Source organism: Neofelis nebulosa, chromosome 2 (assembly GCF_028018385.1).
Source record: "Neofelis nebulosa isolate mNeoNeb1 chromosome 2, mNeoNeb1.pri, whole genome shotgun sequence".
Classification (NCBI taxonomy): Eukaryota; Metazoa; Chordata; class Mammalia; order Carnivora; family Felidae; genus Neofelis; species Neofelis nebulosa.
The window spans coordinates 127,429,081-127,449,842 of NC_080783.1; the positions used below are offsets into that span (position 1 = coordinate 127,429,081).

General features: G+C 46.6%; 1 protein-coding gene across 1 annotated transcript; it reads right to left on the minus strand.

Annotated features, from left to right (window-relative positions):
* Nucleotides 1-18,229: 18,229 nt before the first annotated feature.
* On the minus strand, nt 18,230-19,183 carry LOC131490905 (olfactory receptor 11A1-like). The gene has a single exon (XM_058693325.1). The coding sequence runs from the start codon at nt 19,181-19,183 to the stop codon at nt 18,230-18,232; it is 954 nt and encodes a 317-aa protein (XP_058549308.1).
* Between the last annotated feature and the right edge of the window lie 1,579 nt (nt 19,184-20,762).

Consider the following 20,762-nt stretch of genomic DNA (forward strand, 5'->3'; position numbering starts at 1 on the left):
GTTGTCTGATAGCTGTAGCTAGGACTTCCAACACTATGTTAAAAAAAAAAAACAGTGGTGAGATTGAACATCCCTGCCATGTTCCTGATCTCGGGGGAAAGCCCTCTGCATTAAGAATGATATTGCCTGTGGGTCTTTCTTATATGGCCTTTATGATGTTAAGGTATGTTCCTTCTATCCTAACTTTCTTGAGGGTTTTTATTAAGAAAGGGTGCTGTATTTTGTCAAATCCTTTTTCTGCATTTGTTGACAGCATCGTATGGTTCTTATCCTTTCTTCTATTAATCTGATGTATCACGTTGATTGAACTGTGAATATTGAACCAGCCCTGCAGCCCAGGAATGAATCCCAGTTGATCATGTGAATAATTCTTTTAATACACTGTGAATTCAATTTGCTGGTATCTTGTTGAGAATTTTTGCAACCATAGTCATCAGGGATATTGGCCTCTAATTCTCCTTTTTAGTGGGGTCTTTATCTGGTTTTAGAGTCAAGGTAATGCTGTCCTCCTTGAATGAGTCTAGAAGCTTTCTTTCCATTTCTAGTTTTTGGAACAGCTTGAGAAGAATATGTATTAACTCTTCTTTAAATGTATGGTAGAATTTCCCTGAGCCATCTGACCCAAGACTCTTACTTGCTGGGAGATTTTTGATAACCAATTCCATTTCTTCGCTGGTTATGGGTCTGTTCAAATTTTCTATTTCTTCCCGTTTGAGTTTTGGTAGTGTGTGAGTATCTAGGAATTGTCCATTTCTTCCAGATTGTCCAGTTTGTTGGTATGTAATTTTTCATTATTTTCTCTGATAATTGTTTGTATTACTGTGGCGTTGGTTGTGATCTCTCCTCTTTCATTCATGATTTTATCTATTTGGGTCTTCTCTCTTTTCTTTTGAGAAGTCTGGTTAAGGGTTTATCAATTTTGGTTATTCTTTTAAAAAAACAGCTCTTAAATTCATTGATCTGTTCTACTGATATTTATTTTTTTTCTTTCTTTCTTTCTTTCTTTCTTTCTTTCTTTCTTTCTTTCTTGGATTCTATATTGTTTGTTTCTGCTCTAATCTTTATTATTTCTCTTCTTCTGCTGGCTTTGGGATTTCTTTGCTGCTGCCTTTCTGGTTCCTTTAGGTGTGAGGTTAGGTTGTGTATTTGGGACCTTTCTTGCTTCTTGACATGGGCTGATGCAATGTATTTTCCTCTTAAGACTGCCTTTGTTGCGTCCTAAAGAGTTTGAATTGTCGTATTTTCCTTTTAATTGGCTTCCATATATTTTTTTTAATTTCTTCTTTAATTTCCTGGTTGACCCATTCATTCTTTAGTAAGATGTTCTTTAACCTTCATGTATTTGAGGGTTTTCCAAATTTTTTCTTGTGATTCATTTTGAGTTTCATAGCATTGTGATATGAAAACATGCATGGTATGATCTCAGTCTTTTTATATTTGTTGAGAGCTGTTTTCTCACCCAGTATGTGATGTATTTTGGAGAATGTTCTATGTGTATTCGAGAAGAATGTGTATTCTGCTGCTTTTGGATGAAAAGTTCTGAATGTATCTGTTAAGTCCATCTGGTCCAATGTGTCATTCAGAGTCATTGTTTCCTTATTGACTTTCTGCCTAGATGATCTGTCTCTTGCTGTAAGTGGAGGATTAAAGTCCCCTACAATCAGTTTATTATTATGTATACATTTATATATGTTTGTGATTAATTTATTTATATATTTGGGTGCTCTCACACTGGCAGCATAAGCATTTACAATTGTTAGGTCTTCTTGATGAATAAATCCCTTAATTATGATATAATGCCTTTCTTCATCTCTTGTTACAGTCTTTGTTTTAAAATCTAGTTCGTCTGCTATAAGTATGGCTACTCCAGCTTTCTTTTGCCATCCAGTTGCATGATAGATGGTTCTCCATACCCTCACTTTCAATCTGCAGGTGTCCTCAGGTATAAAATGTGTCTCTTGTAGGAAGCATATAGATGGATTTTGGTTTTTTATCCATTCTGATACCCAGTGTCTTTTGATTGGGGCATTTAGCCCATTTACATTCAGAGTGATTATTGAAAGATACGGATTTAGTGTCATTGTGTTATCTCTAGGTTTCGTGCTTGTGGTGATGTCTCTGGTCCTTTGTAGTCTTTGCTGCTTTCCACTCATGGAGTCCCCCTTAAGATCTCCTGCAGAGCTGGCTTAGTGGTCATGAACTCCTTTTTGTTTGTCTGGGAAAGCCTTTCTCTCTCCTATTCTGAATGGAGAATAGCCATTCTATTCTGAATGGAGAATATCCAGCCTTGCTGGATAAAGGATTCTTGGCTGCATATTTTTCCTATTCAGAACATTGAATACTTCCTACCACTCGCTTCTGCCCTGCCAAGTTTCAGTGGACAGGTTTGCAACTACCCTTATGTGTCTACCCTTGTAGTGTTAGGGAAAAATCTGATATATCATGGCCGACAGGACTGATGACAGAATTTCAGTCCCTGTCTGAAGACTTCCCTTCCAGGCTCTTGTTCACACCCTGCTTGCCTCAGGCACCAGATTACTACCAATGAGGGATGCGGAAGTAACAGACTATAAATTGTCCCCTCTGTTGCCGCTCTGGGCTCAGACCTCTGAGCCCACTGGTGTAAAATAAACCTCCTGGCTTCCAAGATCTCCGAGTGCCGCTTGGTTCTTCTGCTGGGTGATCCAGACCAGTTTCCGTAACATTTGGTTCCCTGACCGGGAAACCCAACCGCACTGGCCCATTGTTGCAACCAGTTTGGGAAAACGGCGAGGTGGTGACAGAATGAGGAATCGCAGTGGAGAAGGTGCACCCTGCCTGGATTTTGGCAGTCTCCCGCTGGGTCACCTTGGGCCGGCCCTGCTCCACCATTCCTACCAGACTCGAGACTTGGAAATGGAGGATCTGGATCCAACGTTGGAGATTGGTAAGACCTGGGACCCAATTCTGTTCTGTCCTGTCCACCCGTAGTGGTGGAAGGGGAACCTGATCACTCCCCGGAGACCTCAGTGGTCTCATCTGTAGACATTCTGTGGGAGGGAATGTCATAACCTCTGGTGTGTATGTGAGTGTGAATGTGGGACTCGGTCTGGCTTGCTTGCTGAGTTCGATTCTATGGCTCCACGAGCGGGTACCCTTAAGGTCCCCAGAAGCATATGGAGTCTGAGTGGGCCCGTCTACAATTCTGTGGTGAATGGCATACAGTCTATGGTGGCCTCGGAATAGTTTCCTATCATAAGTCACAAAGCTGAGACTGCTACGGCTAAGTGTCACCTAAGTTCCTTTTGGACACGGACAAACAGGGATCTGACTGGTCTCCTCATTAGAGGGGGCACCCCATCCCTCTGTCTGTCTTTGCGACTCTGCCTCATGGGAACATTATGGGGTCGGGACAGAGCAAAGAAGGGATTTTGGGGAGACTATGGAATTAAGATAACCCCCAGCACGCTAAGGACCCTATGTGAGTTAGAATGGCTCACTTTTGGTGTAGGAAGGCCCTCTGAGGGAACCTTCGTTGTCCCAATGGTTTGCTACATCTGGCATGTTGTCTCCAGAGACCCAGGTTACCCTGATCAGCTCCTGTATAAGTACTGACCTCCACAAATTCTCACCGGTGAACTGGAGAAAGAACCAATCTTTGCCCCCCCCCCCCCCCCGCCATGAACTTCTGGTTCCTGATACTCTGCCACCTTTGGTCTCCCCACCACCTCTGGAATTGGCAGATTCTCTCTCCCCTGGAACCAGTGGCCAGATTGCGCCCTCCACCAGGCGCAGACACTCTCCAGATGCCGGTTCACAGCACCGGTACCAAGAGGCTCTCTTCCGTGGGGATTTGAGCAGAAGCGAAGAAGCCCATGAATATGTCCAGCCCAAGGGGAATCCCCCAGGGATTATTATGAGAGACTATGCAAGGCTTACACCCTGTTTGACCCTGAGGCACAAGAGAGCCATGACAAAACGATAGGGAAGATCCAGCTTCAAAAAGGGAGGAGGACTACAACCTCCTCAGCAAGGGATCATTGTGCCTGCTGCAAGGAGAAAGGACATTAAAGCAAGAATAGTTTCAGGTTGAGGGGGACCTGGCTCACTTCTTCTTGGCCTCCATGAGCCCACAGTCAAAATAAAAGTAGGGGGCCAAACTATGACCTTTATGTGGATTCGGGGGCCACACAGTATGGCATGACCTACTTGAGTGCCCTATCCTTCTCCTTGGCTGGGATATACTCTCAAAGCTAGGGGCCCAAATAACCTTTGATCCAAGGGGATGTACCAGCCTCAGATTCGATCCAAATGGAGACTATTCTGTGCCCATTCCCAACCAAGCGACCTGTCCGAATTCAGGACTGCCTTCCCCACTTCATGGGCTAATTACAATCCCCTGGACTTGCCCACAGCCATGCCCCCATCATTGTAGAGTTAATCCCAGGGGCTCAACTGCAGAGACCATGGCAATGCCCTCCCCCACCCCCCACAGGAGGCAAGGGCAGGCATCCAAGAAATCAGGCATTCTGGTTGAATGCCAGTCATCCTGGAACACCCCACTCTTGCCAGTGAGGAAGCCGGGAGGAGGGTACCAACCAGTTCAAGTCTTGCTCTCAGTGGTCCTGAACCCATACACCCTCCTTAGCTAGATCCCAGGGTCTGCCAGCTGGTTTACCTGCCTAGATTGAAAGGATACCTTCTTCTGCCTCCACTTGGCCCCAGGAGCCAACCCTTTTTTTGCCTTCAACCCTGTTCTTTGCCTTCAAATGGACCAAATCAGATACAGAGCATCAAATGCAATGGACTTGGACGCACCTCCGACAGGGGTTTTAAAACTTGCCTTCCCTCTTTGGGGAGGCACTGGCCGGAGGGCTTGCCAGCTTTCCAAGGGAGGCCACACGCTGCACCCTTCTCCAGCGTGTGGATGACCTCCTCTTTGCCAGCAATACCCGAGAGAATTTTACAGAGGGCCCAAGGGCCCTCCTCCAACTCCTGTCAGACTCAGGGTATCGGGTCTCATGGAAAGAGAGCACTAGAGCTGGAGAAGAAGGTCATCACCTCCCTACCCTAGCCCCAAACCAAGATGGGGCTATGAAATTCCTGGAGGCTGCAGGGTTCTGCCAAATCTGGATTCCCAGATTCTCAGCAACAGCAAGACCCCTCTATAATCTTTGGTAGGGCCAGATGGAGAACCCCCTGGCTGGACAGAGGCCAAAGCCACCTTCTTAGAGATAAAGCTGCCCCGGGGCAGGTATCAGCCCTTGGCCTGCTGAATACAGAAAAGTCTTTTGAAGTGACTTTCAGAAAAGGTGGTACAGCCACTTCCGTCTTTGCCCCCTGCCCCTCACTCCTGAATTTTCCTACATCTCCAGCTACAGCCGGGGGTGTGGATGCCTCTCCGCCCACAGGAGCACGGTGTTATGGAGGGCTGAGAGGTTGATTCATTCTGTGAAGTCATATCTCAGTACCTGCTCGGGTCAGAGAGATGCTTGTTTCAGAAGCCCAAGGAGGGGGCCAAGACTGTGCGCTGGGGTGACTCTTGATGGTGGAGTGGATTTATGCTTTGGTGCTCATTTGGGAGAGAACTTTGCTGTGTCTCATCCTGGGAGAGGTGGCAGCTCTCAGCCCTGGGTAAAAAAGGAAGGCCGCAGAGGCCCAGGGATTGTCACCCCTCACTGCCAATGTCTGCAGAGCCAGAACTGGGCTCGTACTGGGGGAGAAGGAGAGTTGATAGACAGTTGTGTGGTAGCTTGGTGGGGGGATTGCTGCTCTCAGATTCCAGGTGATAAGGTCGATGTACCACTGGGCATCCTTGAGGGTCCCTTGCCGGCAACTTTTGGCTGGTCACAGACTGTTTCAGTGTGGAATCTTTCTGCGCATGAGAAGAAACTCTCATGCCTCTCCAACTCGCAGTTAGCACAATACCAGGGGCTCCTCTGCGAGAATCCACTGGTCACTCTTAAAACAGTGCACACGCTGAACCCTGCAGCTTTCCTACCTTCTGAGGAAGGCAAACCAGACCATGACTGTTATGAGGTGACTGATAAAGTATTTGCAAGCTGCCCAGATCTGCATGACCAGGCTGGACAGAACCCAGACCTCACCTCGTTCATTGATGGTAGCAGTTTCATCACGGAGGATGTTCAAAAGGCAGGGCATGCAATGACGTGCCCTCACTTGAGCCCTCACCATTCAAAAGGACAAGCGAGTCAACCGACTCCCAGTTTGCTTTTGCTACTCTACATATACATGGGGCAATCTACAAAGAGAGGGGCCTCACCATGGCGGGGAAGAAAGCTCCTCGAGGCCGTCTGGCTTCCAAAAGAAGTTACGGTTTCACACTGCAAAGGACACCAGAATGGAGACAACCCTACAGCACGAGGAAATCGTCTAGCAGACAAAGCAGCCAAGAAAGCAGCTAATAAGGAGGTGCTGGACATGATGATTGGGGCTGGAGTCGCGGTGCTGGTTACGGCCGTATTCCTCCTGCCGCTGGTATGCAGACTGCGAGTGAGTGCAGAAAACCCCAGCCCCGGATGGCCCCAGGTGTTGAAGATCCTGCGCATCCAGAAAGAGGCACCAGCACCGCAACAGAAGGAGCCCCCACCCGCGATGTTTGAAGCTGACTCAATGAGGGTGACCTGGGTAACTCCCACCTGACCCCCAAGGTGCTCTATATGCTCAAGAGTGTCCGGGTGCTGGGCCACTTTGAGAAGCTGCTCTTCCTGGAGCTCTGCTGACTCATGTTCTCCCAGTGGCCCAGCCAGGGTGACTATGTCTTCTGGCCAGGCCAGCCGGATGCCAGTATCTATGTGGTGCAGGATGGGTTGCTGGAGATCTGTCTGCCAGGGCCTGATGGGAAGGAGTGTGTGGTGAAGGAAGTGGTCCCTGGGGACAGTGTCAACAGCCTCCTGAGCATCTTGGATGTCATCACTGGCCACCAGCACCCCCAGGGTACCGTGTCTGCCCAGGTGGCCCAAGACTCCACAGTGCTGCAGCTGCCAATGGAAGCCTTTTCTGCCGTGTTCACCAAGTACCTCGAGAGCTTGGTGGGGGTGGGGGGGGGGCAGATCAAGATGGTGAGGCTGCAGTGGGACACCTTTCTGGCACTTCACAACTACCTGGGTCTGGCCAATGAGCTCTTCAGCCATAGGATCCAGCCCCTGCGCCTCTTCCCCAGCCCCAGACTCCCGGACCACAGCAGCCCCATGCGTGGCTCCAAGAGGGTGGTCAGTGCCTCAGCTACCGAGGAGCCAAGGGAGGCTCTTGGCCAGCCACCTGACCACACTGGGGCCCCACTACCTGGACTTGCAGGGGACCCGGTGACCACTCCCTCCTGAACAGCCAGGTCTTGCCCCATCATGCCAAAGCTGGCCCCATCATCACCCACCCAGGTGACCAGGATGTAAGCCTGCACTTTGTGCCATGGGGCTGCCTGCACATCTACCCCCCTTCTCACCAGGGGACTTGGTCGAGGTCAAAGACTGGAAAAAGACCCTCTCAAACCACAGTGGACTGGGCCTCATAGAGGTCTCACTCCAGGGGTCCACCACTCCAGAGTCAAGAGGGCCAGTCCTGAGGAACCCCAGACTTGGAAGACCGACCCAGATCCTATCTTCAGCCCTGCTCCAGCCACACCCCGGAAGCTGGCTGGTCTACGCATGGCAGAAGCTTGAGGAATCACCCGTCCGATAAAGTAGACTGTCTTTACTCCTTGCTATCGGGTTGACAGAGGTTACCCCAGGAAGCTGGGGAAATAGGGAGAGGTTCCTGGTCGCACTCCTCTTCCTCTTATGGATAGGATATTTTGTTGGTATTGATTTCCTCTAATCTGGGCCCCATTTGTAAGTGTGGGGCACATTGAATGAAAGACTCTGGGGGGTTTAAAAGCTTAAACATGTTGTAACCTCTTTAGGTCTGCTGGTTTGCCTGCCAGTAAGGAGGTTGCCAGTGCCATTTTGGGGAAGTGTTTACACTGATGTATGTGCCTCAAGATTCAGGAAAAAGAGATTAAATGATTCTCAGGATAAAAGTTGATGCTTAAAATTGTTATGGAACCAGGCTGGAACGCTGGTGGAAAAAGCAAGCAGCCCTCGGAGATCTTGGTGGATCGGAGAGTTATTTAATACCGACGGGCTCAGAGGAGACCATTTCTCCAAAGATCTGAGTGCCAAATACAAGGGGCGAGGGTAGTTTATAGTCGTCAGCTTCCATATCTGTGGGGTTTTTGAGCGCGCAGCAAACAAAGGAAGAAGAACCCAGAGGAGGGGTCTCTGAGCCAGAGACCAAAGTCTGTTTTAGCCCCGTCTCCCATCTTTGTCATACTTTATTCACTTCTCCAACATTACCCCCTTTGATGCCTTTTAAAAAAACTTTTATTAGGCATCACCTTTCAGTTTTACAGGTTGGTACTTTCAAAAGGCTAAGATACGTGCAGTAGTTTGGTGAACAACAGCGTTTTCAATAAAATGTATCACGGCATTCAGTATACAGGCGCTGATGGATACAAGTAAAATTATGGAGAGGAGGGGCCCCACCAGAGCAGGAAGCCAGGATGCCCAATCTGTGAGATCCCATCCTTTTCATTGATTGATACTTTCTTGTTGTCTATGTTGAATTCTTTCCCTGAATTCCTTAACCTTAGTTGTAACTATTCCTGACTCGTTTACGAAATAGCAACATTCCTCCCCCAGAAAGATTCAAGTCCCTCCTTTTTCTGAAGTGAGGACGTCAAGAGCTCGCCTATTTTGGAGGGTCACTGCCGCCAGGGAGTTTATTTGGTTTTGTAAGGTTACCAGAGAATCTGCCACCCGTTCCATGTCTTCACTTATCTCTTGAGCTAGTCTGTGGTATAGTCCTACAGATGAACTTATGCCCCCTATTCTGGTTCCTACTCCTGTCACAATTCCTGCTCCTATCACAACAGGTAGCAAGACTGCCTGTTTAGCCCAGGACTTGGGGCTAATGGCTGTTAGGAGCTGATCTTCAGTGTAAACGTATATCTCTGGGGTTAGGAAAACGGAATAACATATCTGAGTCCAGTTGACCTCTAAGCATCAGTCGGCCGAATTAGAACACAGATAGAATACCCCAGGGGTTGAACATAGGGTTGAATTCCTCTTTAAGGTTATATTTCTTCTGCCTAGAGAGGTACCATTCATACCTTCAGGGACTGTACAGATTAGATTGTCAGCATTTGTGAGATGGACCCCAGTGGCCAGGCGTCCAATTAAGACAGAGGTGTTGGTTTTGAGATTTTCAGGAGCTTCCCAGGTCAAAGGGATAGGAGTGGCTAAGTAAGCCCTCTGGCCGAGGGGCAAGCACATCCAGCAGGTTTGGGTGTGATTATCTATTTTATGGAGGACTTGTAGAGTAGCGTTGGCCCAATGCTGGAGTGGGGAATTGGTAAGCATCTGATTGAGGGGTGAAAGGTTCAGACCCTGGTAGGCTGCCAGGGGAGTGCTCGCCTTTATGGCTTGTATTACCCTATCCTGGGTATCCTTTATAACTGTTTGAAGGGCCCTGTCTTGCACCCCTCCCCCATCCGAGATCCCCCATTGAGGAAGGTAAGTGTAACAAGCTCACGTCCCTCTCTGGAGGCCCTTGTTATGACATGGGTTCCTGACATTCTAGGTTATCTCTACAGTCTAATACTTAGTCTTTGGGGCACAGGATGACTGACAGAGAATGGGTGTTTTTCCCTTGTAGCAATCTTTGTGGAGGGAGGTGAAGGCACTGAACACTCTTGACCCCCTTATTGTCATATAACAATCCTGGGGGCAAAGTGGGTAAGTGGCAGTTGTGAGAGTGAGAGAGGTTATCATAATATACAGGCAATACTTAATAATCCTCCCATCCAGAGGAGGTATGTGAGACCCAGCATGCATCTTTTGTCCCATGTCCAGCTTCTCTATCAGCCCAGTAGTAAGAAGTAAGGTCAGGGCTATGACACCAGTAAGGGATAAAGACTGGCAGAGTTGCATCCATACCCCTGGGCTAGGTTCACTCATTGATTCCTCAAGCTTCTGCCATGCGCAGGCCAGCCAGCTTCCAAGGCGTGGCTGGCACAGGGCTGGAGGTCTCCGGGGCCAGTTTCCCTTTTGAGGGTCAGTTTAAGTGGGTTGACTAGATCTGGATCACTTCGCCCGTTTGTGGGTTCTCCTGAGTTGGCCTTCTTAACTCTGGAGTGATGGACCCATGGGGTTATACCTGAAACTTTAAGGGCTTGTTAGAGTTGTTAGAATAACAGTATGAGGCCCAGTCCACCATGGTCTAAGAGGTTCCCTCTTCCAATCTTTGACCCACACAGAATCTCCTGGCTGAAAGGGGTGAATGGGGGTCCCTAAGGAAATTGGGGCCCTCTCTGTGGTGTATCTTTGTAACTTGTTTAGGACTGCCCCCAAGGTCTGGAGCTGTTCTCTTATTCCCTTGTCTCCAATCTGGTGTAGGTCTCCTAGGAGTTTCCTAAACATGGGGGGGGGGTCTCCCATATAATAACTCAAAAGGGGAGAATCCTAGTGTTCCAGGCATGCATCGGGCACACAGGAGGGCCAGCAGGAGTAAATATGGCCATGGGAAATTAGTCTCTTGGTGGAACTTAGCCAGGGTTTCCTTGAGGGTGCGATTCATCCGTTCTACTTTCCCTGAGCTCTGGGGTCAGTAAGCAGTGTGCAGTTTCCAGGTAATGTTGAGGGACTTTGTCACGGTTTGTATAATGTCTACCACAAATGCAAGTCCGTTATCACCGTGTATGGTTAAGGGTAGACCAAATCAAGGCACAATCTCCCGTAGAAGAGCTTTGGCCACCTCGCGACTTCATTCTGTTCTAGTCGGGAATGCTTCGACCCATCCCAAATATGTGCAGATTATCACAAGAAGGTACCTGAATCCTTTATTTGGTTGTATGTCGGTAAAGTCCGCCTCTAAGTCTTCGAAAGGGGCGGCCTCTGTCCTTTGTGTGCCGGGCAGGGGTCGTGGGGCAGACCGAGCATTGTTTTTGGCACACGTTATACACGGCTCACTGACAGCTCAGCATAATGCCAACAGCCGGCAGATATAGTAGTTCTTTTTGAGGAGGGCTCCAGTGCAGTTTTCCCTAGGTGAGTGAGTTAGTGATATTCCTTCACTAGGAGTTGCTAGGAGACAAAGATGTGTCCATTTGGCATGACCCACCATCCCTCTTTGCTTAGTGTGTCCCTTTCTGTCGAGGCCCATCTTCTTTCTTCATTTGTGTACAGAAGTGGAGAGGCTTCCCTCTGGGCACACAAGTCATAGCGTAGGTAGGAGCTTCGCCTGGGTCACCACAGGTGACCGCTCTGGCTGTTTTGTCGGCCAGGCGATTTCCTTGAGTTACGGGGTCGTCTCCTTTCTGATGTCCCTTACAGTGTAGAATAGCTACCTTGTCTGGCAGCCATACGGCCTCAAGAAGCTTTAGTATTTCTTCCTTATTTTTGATAGTTTTCCCTGCAGCATTGAGGAGGTCTCTTTCCTTATAGATAGCCCCATGTACGTGCACAATAGCGAAGGCATACCGGGAATCAGTGTAGATGTTAACTCATTTACCTTTGCTCGGGATGAGGGCTCGGGTTAAGGCGTATAGCTCACTTCATTGTGCTGACCATCCTTCCGGCAAGGCCTTGGCTTCCAGAACTTCGGTGGTTGTGGTTACCGTGTATCTTGCTCTTCGGCTGCCCTCTTGTAAATAGCTGCTCCCATCGCTGAACAGGGTGATCTCTGGGCTTGTTATAGCCTGGTCTTGGAGGTCTGGGCGGCTGGTGTGGACTTCATCCACTACTTTGGAACAGCCGTGGTCGGGTTCTCTCTCCTCCATGGGAAGGAAGGTGGCTGGGTTTAGTGTTCTTACTGTTTTGAGAGTGACCCTTGGGTTTTCATAGAGAAGGCCTTGGTATTGTGTCAGCCAAGAATTGGAGAGGAAACGATGTCCTTGGCTGCCCACGAGGGACATGATCGTGTGTGGGACCTTAAGTGTTAGTCCCAGTGTGTTTGTCTGCCTCCTTGATGAGCAGGACTGTGGCTGCCAGTGTTCTGAGGCAGGGTGGCCATCCTGCAGCCACAGGATCAAGTTTTTTTGACAGGTAGGCTACTGGCCATTGCCAAGGCCCCATGCTCTGAGTGAGCACTCCAAGGGTTATTTTGTCCTTTTCATGTACGAAGAGGTTAAAGGGCCTTTCTATGTCAGGCAAACCTAGGGCTGGGGCTTGTCCCAGAGCCGACTTTATTTCTGTGAAAGCAGACCTTGCCTCCTCAGTCCATGCGAGGGGCTCCCGGGCTGGCCCTCCCAACAGGTCATAAAGGGGCCTTGCTGTGGCTGAGAATCCCGGAATCCAAATGCGACAGAACCCGGTGGTCCCTGAAAATTCACACAAGCCTCGTTTTGTTTGGGGCTGTGGCAGTGTGGTGATAACTTTCTTCCTTTCTGGTCCTAGTTCTCTTTTTCCTTTTGTGAGGAGGAAGCCTAAGTATCGGACCTGCTGCTGACAAATCTGTGCCTTTTTCCAAGAGGCCGGGTACTCCGAGGAGGACCGGAGCTGCAGGAGGGCCTTGGTACCTTTCGTACAGTCTTCTTGGGTGTCGCTGGCAAGGAGGAGGTCGTCTACATATTGGAGGAGGACACACCCTGTGGTTTTCGTCAGAAAGTCGGGGAGGTCTGCAGGTAGGGCTTCCCCCCAAAAGAGTGGGCGAGTTCTTGAAACCTTGGGGAAGTTGTGTCCAGGTCAGCTGCATCTGGCGCCCTGTAATGGGCTCAGTCCATTCAAAGGCAAACAGTGGTTGACTTTGAGGAGCCAGGTGGAGGCAGAAGAAAGCATCCTTTAGGTCGAGGCACATAAACCATCTGGCTGACCCAAGAATTTGGCTGAGGAGAGTCTATGGGTTCAGAACCACTGGGTGTAAAGAAACAGTCATTTTGTTAATGGCCCTCAAATTCTGTACTGATCGGTATCATCCTCCTGGCTTCTTGACTGGCAAGAGCGGGGCATTCCAAGCCGATTGGCACTCAGAATACCTGCTTCTCTGAATTTGGTCAGGTGCTCTTGTGTACCCATTCTAACCTCGGGTGAAAGGGGGTACTGCCTTTGTCTCTGAAGTTGGGCTCCAGGGATCAGGTCAACAATGATGGGGGCCCAACTCAAGCTAGTCCAGGTGGGTTATCTTGGGGCTGAATTCTGAGGGGCTACAGGGTAGGGCCTGGGCAAAGAATAGTCTCCATTCTTCTTCCCTTGACAGGGTAATTGCCAAGAACAGGGTTTCCTTCTGCCATGGGTTTAATTGGAGGCTAGTGTGTCCAGTGGGTTCAAAAGTTATTTGGGCCCCAAGTTTGGAGAGCAGATCCCACCCCAGGAGAGGAATCAGGCAGTCAGGTAAGTAGAGGAACTCATGCTGGACCTCGTGACCCCCAAGTTCACATTGTCAAGCTTGACAGAAGGGCTGCTGCATCGCCTGTGTCCCAGTAGCCCCAAGTATGGTTGCCATCTTTTGGTTGTAGTAACCGGGGAAATTACAATGGAAATAAAATTTAAAATGTGGTGCCTGGGGGCGCCTGGGTGGCGCAGTCGGTTAAGCGTCCGACTTCAGCCAGGTCACGATCTCGCGGTCCGTGAGTTCGAGCCCCGCGTCCGGCTCTGGGCTGATGGCTCGGAGCCTGGAGCCTGTTTCCGATTCTGTGTCTCCCTCTCTCTCTGCCCCTCCCCCGTTCATGCTCTGTCTCTCTCTGTCCCAAAAATAAATAAAAAACGTTGAAAAAAATAAAATAAAATAAAATGCGGTGCCTGGGTGGCTAAGTCAGTTAAGTGTCCAACTCATGATTCTCCCTCTCTCTCCCTCTCTCTCTCCCTTTCTTCTCTCTGTCTCTCTCTCCCACTCCCCCCCTACCCCTGTCCGGCTCTTACTCTTTAAAATGAAAAACAGTCTCCCATATTCAAAATTTATTACATGCCATACTTTTGTCAGCTGCTTTGGCTATTAAGGTTCCTAGGCATTCCAGTCTCAGTTCCCTGGAGGCCAAAGTAGCCTATCCCACTGGTATTTCCACCAAAATTATTACCTTCAAGGAAACCAATAGCCAAACCTCTGTCATGGCCCAAAGGGATATTCTCTCGAATGATAAATTTCAGAAACATTGACAAGAGATACCCAACAGTTGGCCCCAGGGAGGGTGAAACAATATGGAAAATCTAGTAATTGTTAGCTTGATTGAAAGAGAACTCTGGTTTGGACCAAACAACAATCTGACCCAACTAGAAATTCTAAAACTCCCACTATTTACCACTGGATGTACATTAAACCATTGGTCTCCTGAACATGATAGCATTCATGAACCAGTATTGGTGAGAAACAGTTGATAAGGCTGTTAATAAGGCTGTAAAAAGTACCCACCTGTCCAAAGTAAATTTCAGGGAAACCTGTTCACACAAATGGATTTCATACAACTCCCTCCCTTCGTGGATATTTTTTAGTCCTGGTTTGTATGTTTTCCCACTGGACCAAAGCTTTCTGTTATAGACACGCCAATGCTTCTTCTGGTAGAAAAGATGATCCTTATTTGAAGCACCTCTCTCAAACCTCATAGTGATCAGGGAACCCATTTTACTCGTCAGGAGCTTTGACAATTCTGTTGTTGCTTGGTCGGTTTTACATTTTCCTCGTGCATATCATCCTCAATCCTCAGAGTTAGTCACACATGCACTAAGTCAAGCACTAAGACTTAATTGGCAAAATTTATAGAGACCCTCCAAATACCTTGGCTGGAAGCTTTGCCATTGGACATTTTAAGTCTCAGATCCATCCCCTTGGGAACTCATAGACTCTTCCTTTGAGAGAGTCACAGAATGTCCAATGTACCTGGCCCCTGCCTTCTTTGACCCACAGTTGATAAAAGGAGATAGAAATACTTCAACCGTGTGAGAGCCTAATTGCTTCTATTAAAAATAGCCATGCCTGGTGGAGTAATCTTTCCATAGTGCACTCCTAGGAGACAATGACCTTAAGCACCTTGCAACCTATAGATTTCATTTGTTGGAAAAGACACTTCCAGAAAGACTCTTGAGCCTCACTGGAGAGGTCCTTATCAGAAACTGCTAGCTAACCCATGTGTGACCAAACTCCAGGGAATAGATTCTTGGATTCATATCTAAGAAAGCACCAAAGTCTGACTGGAACTGCATGCTATCTGATGATCTGAAAGTAAAGACTTCCAGTAATAGAAGAAGACATATAATGAGGGCTTTGCCAAGGTGTCCTGACCAGGCTTGTATATCTTTTTCTCACTGTTGTTTCTTCTCTCTCTTTTATGGGAAGACAATACTTGGTCTACATTTCCCAAGCCCTTGCAAAAGGGGGAAACCTCTTCTTTTGATTATGGCCTTTTGGAAACAGCTTCATGATCTTGGTACACATTAATTTTTCACTTGATTTTTCTGAAGGATTAGAAAGTTCAAAATTCACAAAAGCTTTCTTTCCTTTAAACTATTAATTGACTTAAGATTGTTTTCCAAATTCATGGTCTCTCAATTTTCACTCTTACTATTGTTGATAATACATTTGGTTCTAAACAGTTCTTTTGAGATAACAACATTCTTTTAAAATGTCTTTGAAGTTTTTCAAAAAGTTCATCAGCTACTGCTTTTAATTTTTTTTTAATGTTTATTTTTGAGAGAGAGAGAGAGAGAGAGAGTGAGTGGGAGTAGGTCAGAGAGAGAGGGAGACATAGAATCCAAAGCAGGCACCAGGATCTGAGCTGTCAGCACAGAGCCCAACGCGAGGTTCAAACCCACAAACTGTGAGATCAGGACCTGAGCTGAAGTCTGACGTTTAACCGACTGAGCCACCCAGGCACCCCTCATCAGCTACTGCTTTAAGTTTGTACCTACACTGTATCTTCCCAAATGTACTTGGTTAACTTTTTCAGTGATTTCTCAAAATATTTAGTATTCTACTTTTGTGACGGGTTTAAGTGGAGACTTCCAGGAGGCATGTATGACAATTATGGGTGTTTCCTTCATAGGTAGAACCTTTCTCCCATATGTCAGAACAAATGCCAATAAGTATTTCAGATGGCTCCTTTCAGACCTAGAGTCCTGGTTTAGAAGCATCACACAATTTGGGTTTGTTATGTTACTTCCTCTATTTTTATAATTATTTTAAGTTTTATATTCTGTTGCCTAGCAAACTTTTTAAAAAATGATACACCCAATAAGGTGATGCTAGCTCATTGCTCTGAGATGATATCCAACACACATGACCTTGACATAATACGGGCTTTAAGTTGGAGTACTTGAGGGTTTTTCCCTCCTAACCTTCCTTATTACTCAAATGTGGCTGTAAACGGTTTCCAAATGCTATGCACTTTCCCTCCAATGTAGGCTGTGACAGCCAGGAAAGGTCCTTCCTGGTACTGAGGGCAAAACCACTAAATATGGAAAACCTGACTCCTGATCAGCAACGCTTTCAAAGAAAGATCTTAACCAAAAGGGGGAAACATGAAAATTAATAAAAGGAAATCTCATTTAGAATGGAGTTGAGAAACCAGCAGAGGGAGCTCTCAATGCCCTCTCACTCATCAATTACACACCCAACCAGGAGAGAGGAATCCTGCACATGGATACTACTTTACTACCCCAGCAGGAAAGGAAGAGACCCTTTATTCACAGTCTAGCCAATGAAAAGCCACTATACTTTGAACTCCCAGTTTACTGCAATGGACATTTTGTTTGTAACAGCCTTCCCAACTTTCCCTTCCACTGTAAAGGAGCGTTCCTCTTCTTTGTTCTGCAGACTTGCCTATGGTTCTGTCATAGCTTGCTTGATCTGGATTGCAATTCTCTATGATTCCCCAATAAATCCACTTTTGCTGGTATGATAACTGGCAGTTTTATTTTTAGGGCTAATACCCTACACTTTCAGTCTCCCCCCATTATCAACATTTCCCACCAGAGTGGCACATTTGTTACAATCAGTGAGCCTACACTGACACATCATTATCCCCCAAAGTCCATAATTTCATTCGAGTGCACTCTTGACATTGTACATTCTGTTGGTTCTGCCAAATGTATAATGGCATGTATCCACTTTGTAGTATCATACAGAATAGTTTCACTGCCCTAAAATCTTATGCTCTCTATTTATCTCTCCTGCAGCCCTAACCTCTGGCAACTACTGATCTTTTTACTATCTCCACCGTTTTGCCTTTTTTCAGAATGCCCTACAGCTGGGATCTTATAGTATGTAGCCTTTTCAGATTGGCTTCTTTCACTTAATTATACCTACTTACGGTTTCCTCCAAGTCTTTCAGATCTTGATAGCCCATTATTTTTTAGCATTGAATAATATTTCATTGTCTGCATGCACCATGGTTTATTTTTCCATTTTCCATTGAAGGACATCTTGGTTACTTCAAAATTTGGGCAATTATGAATAAAGCTTCTATAAACATCCATGTAAAGTGTTTTGTGTAGACACAAGTTTTAAGCTTGTTTCGGTAAATACCAAGGAGTGTGATTACTGGATTGTATGACAAAAGTGTACTTAGTTTTGTAAGAAACTTCCAAACTGTCTTTTAAAGTGGCTGTACCATTTTGCACTCTCACCAGCAGTGAATCAGAGTTCCGGTTGCTCCACATATTCACCAGCATTTGATGTTGTCAGTGTCCCAGATTTTGGCCGTCTAATAAGGACATAGTAATCATCTTATTATTTTAAATTTTGAATCACAAGTGTAATTTTATATTTATATATGTAGCTTTATGTTAGTTATTTGATTAATGTTTGTCATCCCCTTATAGCCTGTGGGTTCAGTGGAAGCAGGGACTGCCTCTGCTTTTGTTCATTTTATCACCTATATGTAGTACAGTGCCTCGAGCATAGTAGACCTCAATGAATATTTGAATAAATGAACAACCAGCCTTAGCAGCTCGTTTTGAGGCTGAGCTTTTACACAAAAGATGCAGGTCTACTGAAGATAATGGAGCAGAACCTGACCTATGTAGATCATTCATGGGACACCAGTTCACCTGAGGCTGTCAGAACTCAGCAGATATATATGTGTGTATATATATATATATATATATATATATATATATATATATATGTCAGATACCATAGCCATGCTCAGAGGTATCTGATCATCTGGCTTTAATAACTCCTGGGGTAGTTATTGCCTTTTATGTAGAATCTAAATTACTCAATCCAATTAATCATCCCTTGGACAAATATAGAACTTTTCCTTTCTGCATCATCCAAGGAGGAAACTTGGCTTCTTACTCAAGCACATCTTCAGGGCTTCGCGGATGTCTCTGTTTCTCAGGCTGTAGATGATGGGGTTGAACATGGGTGTCAGGATGGTGTAGAGCAGAGAGAATCCTTTGCGCAAGAGCTGTGAAGAATTGGCTGAAGGCACGAGGTACGTGGCAATCAGTGTCCCATAAAACACCGTGACCACAGTGAGGTGGGAGGAGCAGGTGGAGAAAGCCTTTCTCCGCCCTGTGCCAGATGGAATTCTTAGGATGGCAACAAGAATGCAGGAGTAGGAGGCTGTGATGAGGAGAAATGGAACCAGAGTCACTGCAGAAGAGGTGGCATAAGCAATGGTCTCGGTCAGTGAAGTGTCCATGCAGGAAAGATGGACCAGAGGTGTGAAGTCGCAGAAGAAGTGATCGATTTCATTGGGTCCACAAAAGGTTAGTCTAGACAGTAGGACCATAGTAATTGCTGTGAGGAGGAAGCAGCAGAGCCAAGAACTGGAAGCCAGCTTAATGCAAAGGGGGCCAGTCATGAGGATGGGATAGTGGAGAGGTTGGCAGATGGCCAGATACCGGTCATAGGACATCACAGCAAGCAAGAGACACTCTGTTGCAGCCAGGGATCCAAAGAAGTAGAACTGTGCCAGACACCCAGCCACAGAGATAGTCTTCTGCTCAGCTATGATGATCAGCAACATCTTGGGGACGATGTTGGAGGTATACCAGATCTCTAGAAAGGACAAGTTCACCAGGAAGAAGTACATGGGGGTGTGGAGGTGACGGCTGAAAAAAACTAGCAGAACAATGAGGATGTTTCCAGAAACGATTAAGATGTAGAAAACTAAAAATGTCATAAAGAGGAAAATATTTAGCTGTCGGATGGAGGAAAATCCTCGAAGCACAAATTCTGCTATGGTTGTTTGGTTTTCCCAGGGTGGGATCACCATGCCTTTGCTTCCCTAGAGCACCCAGCGATAAGACATGCAAAGCACAGAAAGTTCTAGCTTACACATAGACCATGGGTTGACAGTGGATGATTTTCATTCCCCACTCAGGTTTTTGGAAGATTTTTTATTTGGGTGGAGGAGTATCTTCTTTTTTCCCCCAAAACCTGAAATGGGAAAGAAAAGAATTTGCAATAAGCACTTGTGACTGCTTCAATCCCCCTTCTTCTCCTACCTATCTAGATCTTTTTTTTATTAAATTTTTTTTAACTTTTATTCATTTTTGAGAGAGAAAGAGTGTGAGTGGGGGAGGGGCAGAAAGAGGGAGACCCAGAATCTGAAGCAGGCTCCAGGCTCTGAGCTGTCAGCACAGAGCCCAACGTGGGGCTCGAACTCACAAACTGTGAGATCATGACCTGAGCCGAAGTCGGACACTCAACTGACTGAGCTACTCAGGCACTCCTCCTCCCTATACATAGCTTCATTTCATCAGGAGCAATGTCAGGCTTCGGGGAAAGCAGGACATGGAATAAAGGGGAAGAAGAATACAAAGGGGAGGAAGGACAAAGTAAAAAGAAAGGAAAGGAGAATTATATGCTCTGTCATCCTGGATGCACTATGGTGGCTTGGGGAGTTACGTAAAGAAAAGAAGATCTAAAAGGAAGGTAGAAGTAGTAGAGAGTTTGTGAACTCTCAAACATTCCAGAGTTTGTGAACTCTCAGGTGGACCTAGAGAATCAAGGACTCAGGACAAAGAACCCTTTCCCCCCTCAAGTACTGGTTATGTGCAGAGAAACAGCCCCTATCATACCTTCTATGAATTTTTCTCCTTTTCAGCTTCTTAGTGACTTGAGAGATAAATTTCTTATTTCTGTTACCGTTTCCATAGCCCGAGCAAGAGAAAATCATGTGAGTGTGAGGTTTGAGATTCTCTTGATTCTGAGGTCAGTGCTTGTGCTGGTGTAATGCAGAGGCAGGAGTGTTTTTCACTCACAATTTGAAAAAGATAAAATCAGGTCATTAAAAAGATTTTATGTCGGGCAGCAGTAAATGGGAAAAGAAGATTCAGAACCAGGGGGGCCTAACGCATGGTGTGCGACCAGCCAATTGAGTGTAAGGTAGCCTCAGGTTCTTCTTTTGAATGAGATACAAAGGCCCAGGTCTCCTCCTCAATTCCATCTTGGTCTAAGTCATAGGCCCTCCCCCGAAGTTCAAGATAGATAGAGAACCTGCTCAAGAAAGTCTGTTATCCTCAGAGCCTGAGGCTGAAACCATGTGACTATTCCCAACACCCTTGTACTGGATGTGTTACATTCTTAACGTAGTTGTGGAAGGACCCTCCTGCTGCAGGTGGAGATGGGAAACCCCACATGCAGGGACAGAAAGTACTATGTGAGGGTAATAATGAAGTTATCAGAGTAGCTGGAGAGTCCTATACAAAGTCCAGGGTGCTGCTCTGTAAGGGTCACATTTGAACAAGTTGTTTAACTTCTCTGAGACACAGTTTCTCATCTGTGAGATGGGATACCAGGAAGGAGAAAAACTGAACATGTGCCTAGCATGGGAAAAAACATAAATACAG

What these genes read in the sequence shown, in the direction of transcription:
- LOC131490905 (XM_058693325.1), bottom strand. Translation starts at nt 19,183, where the DNA reads ATGGTGATCCCACCCTGGGAAAACCAAACAACCATAGCAGAATTTGTG.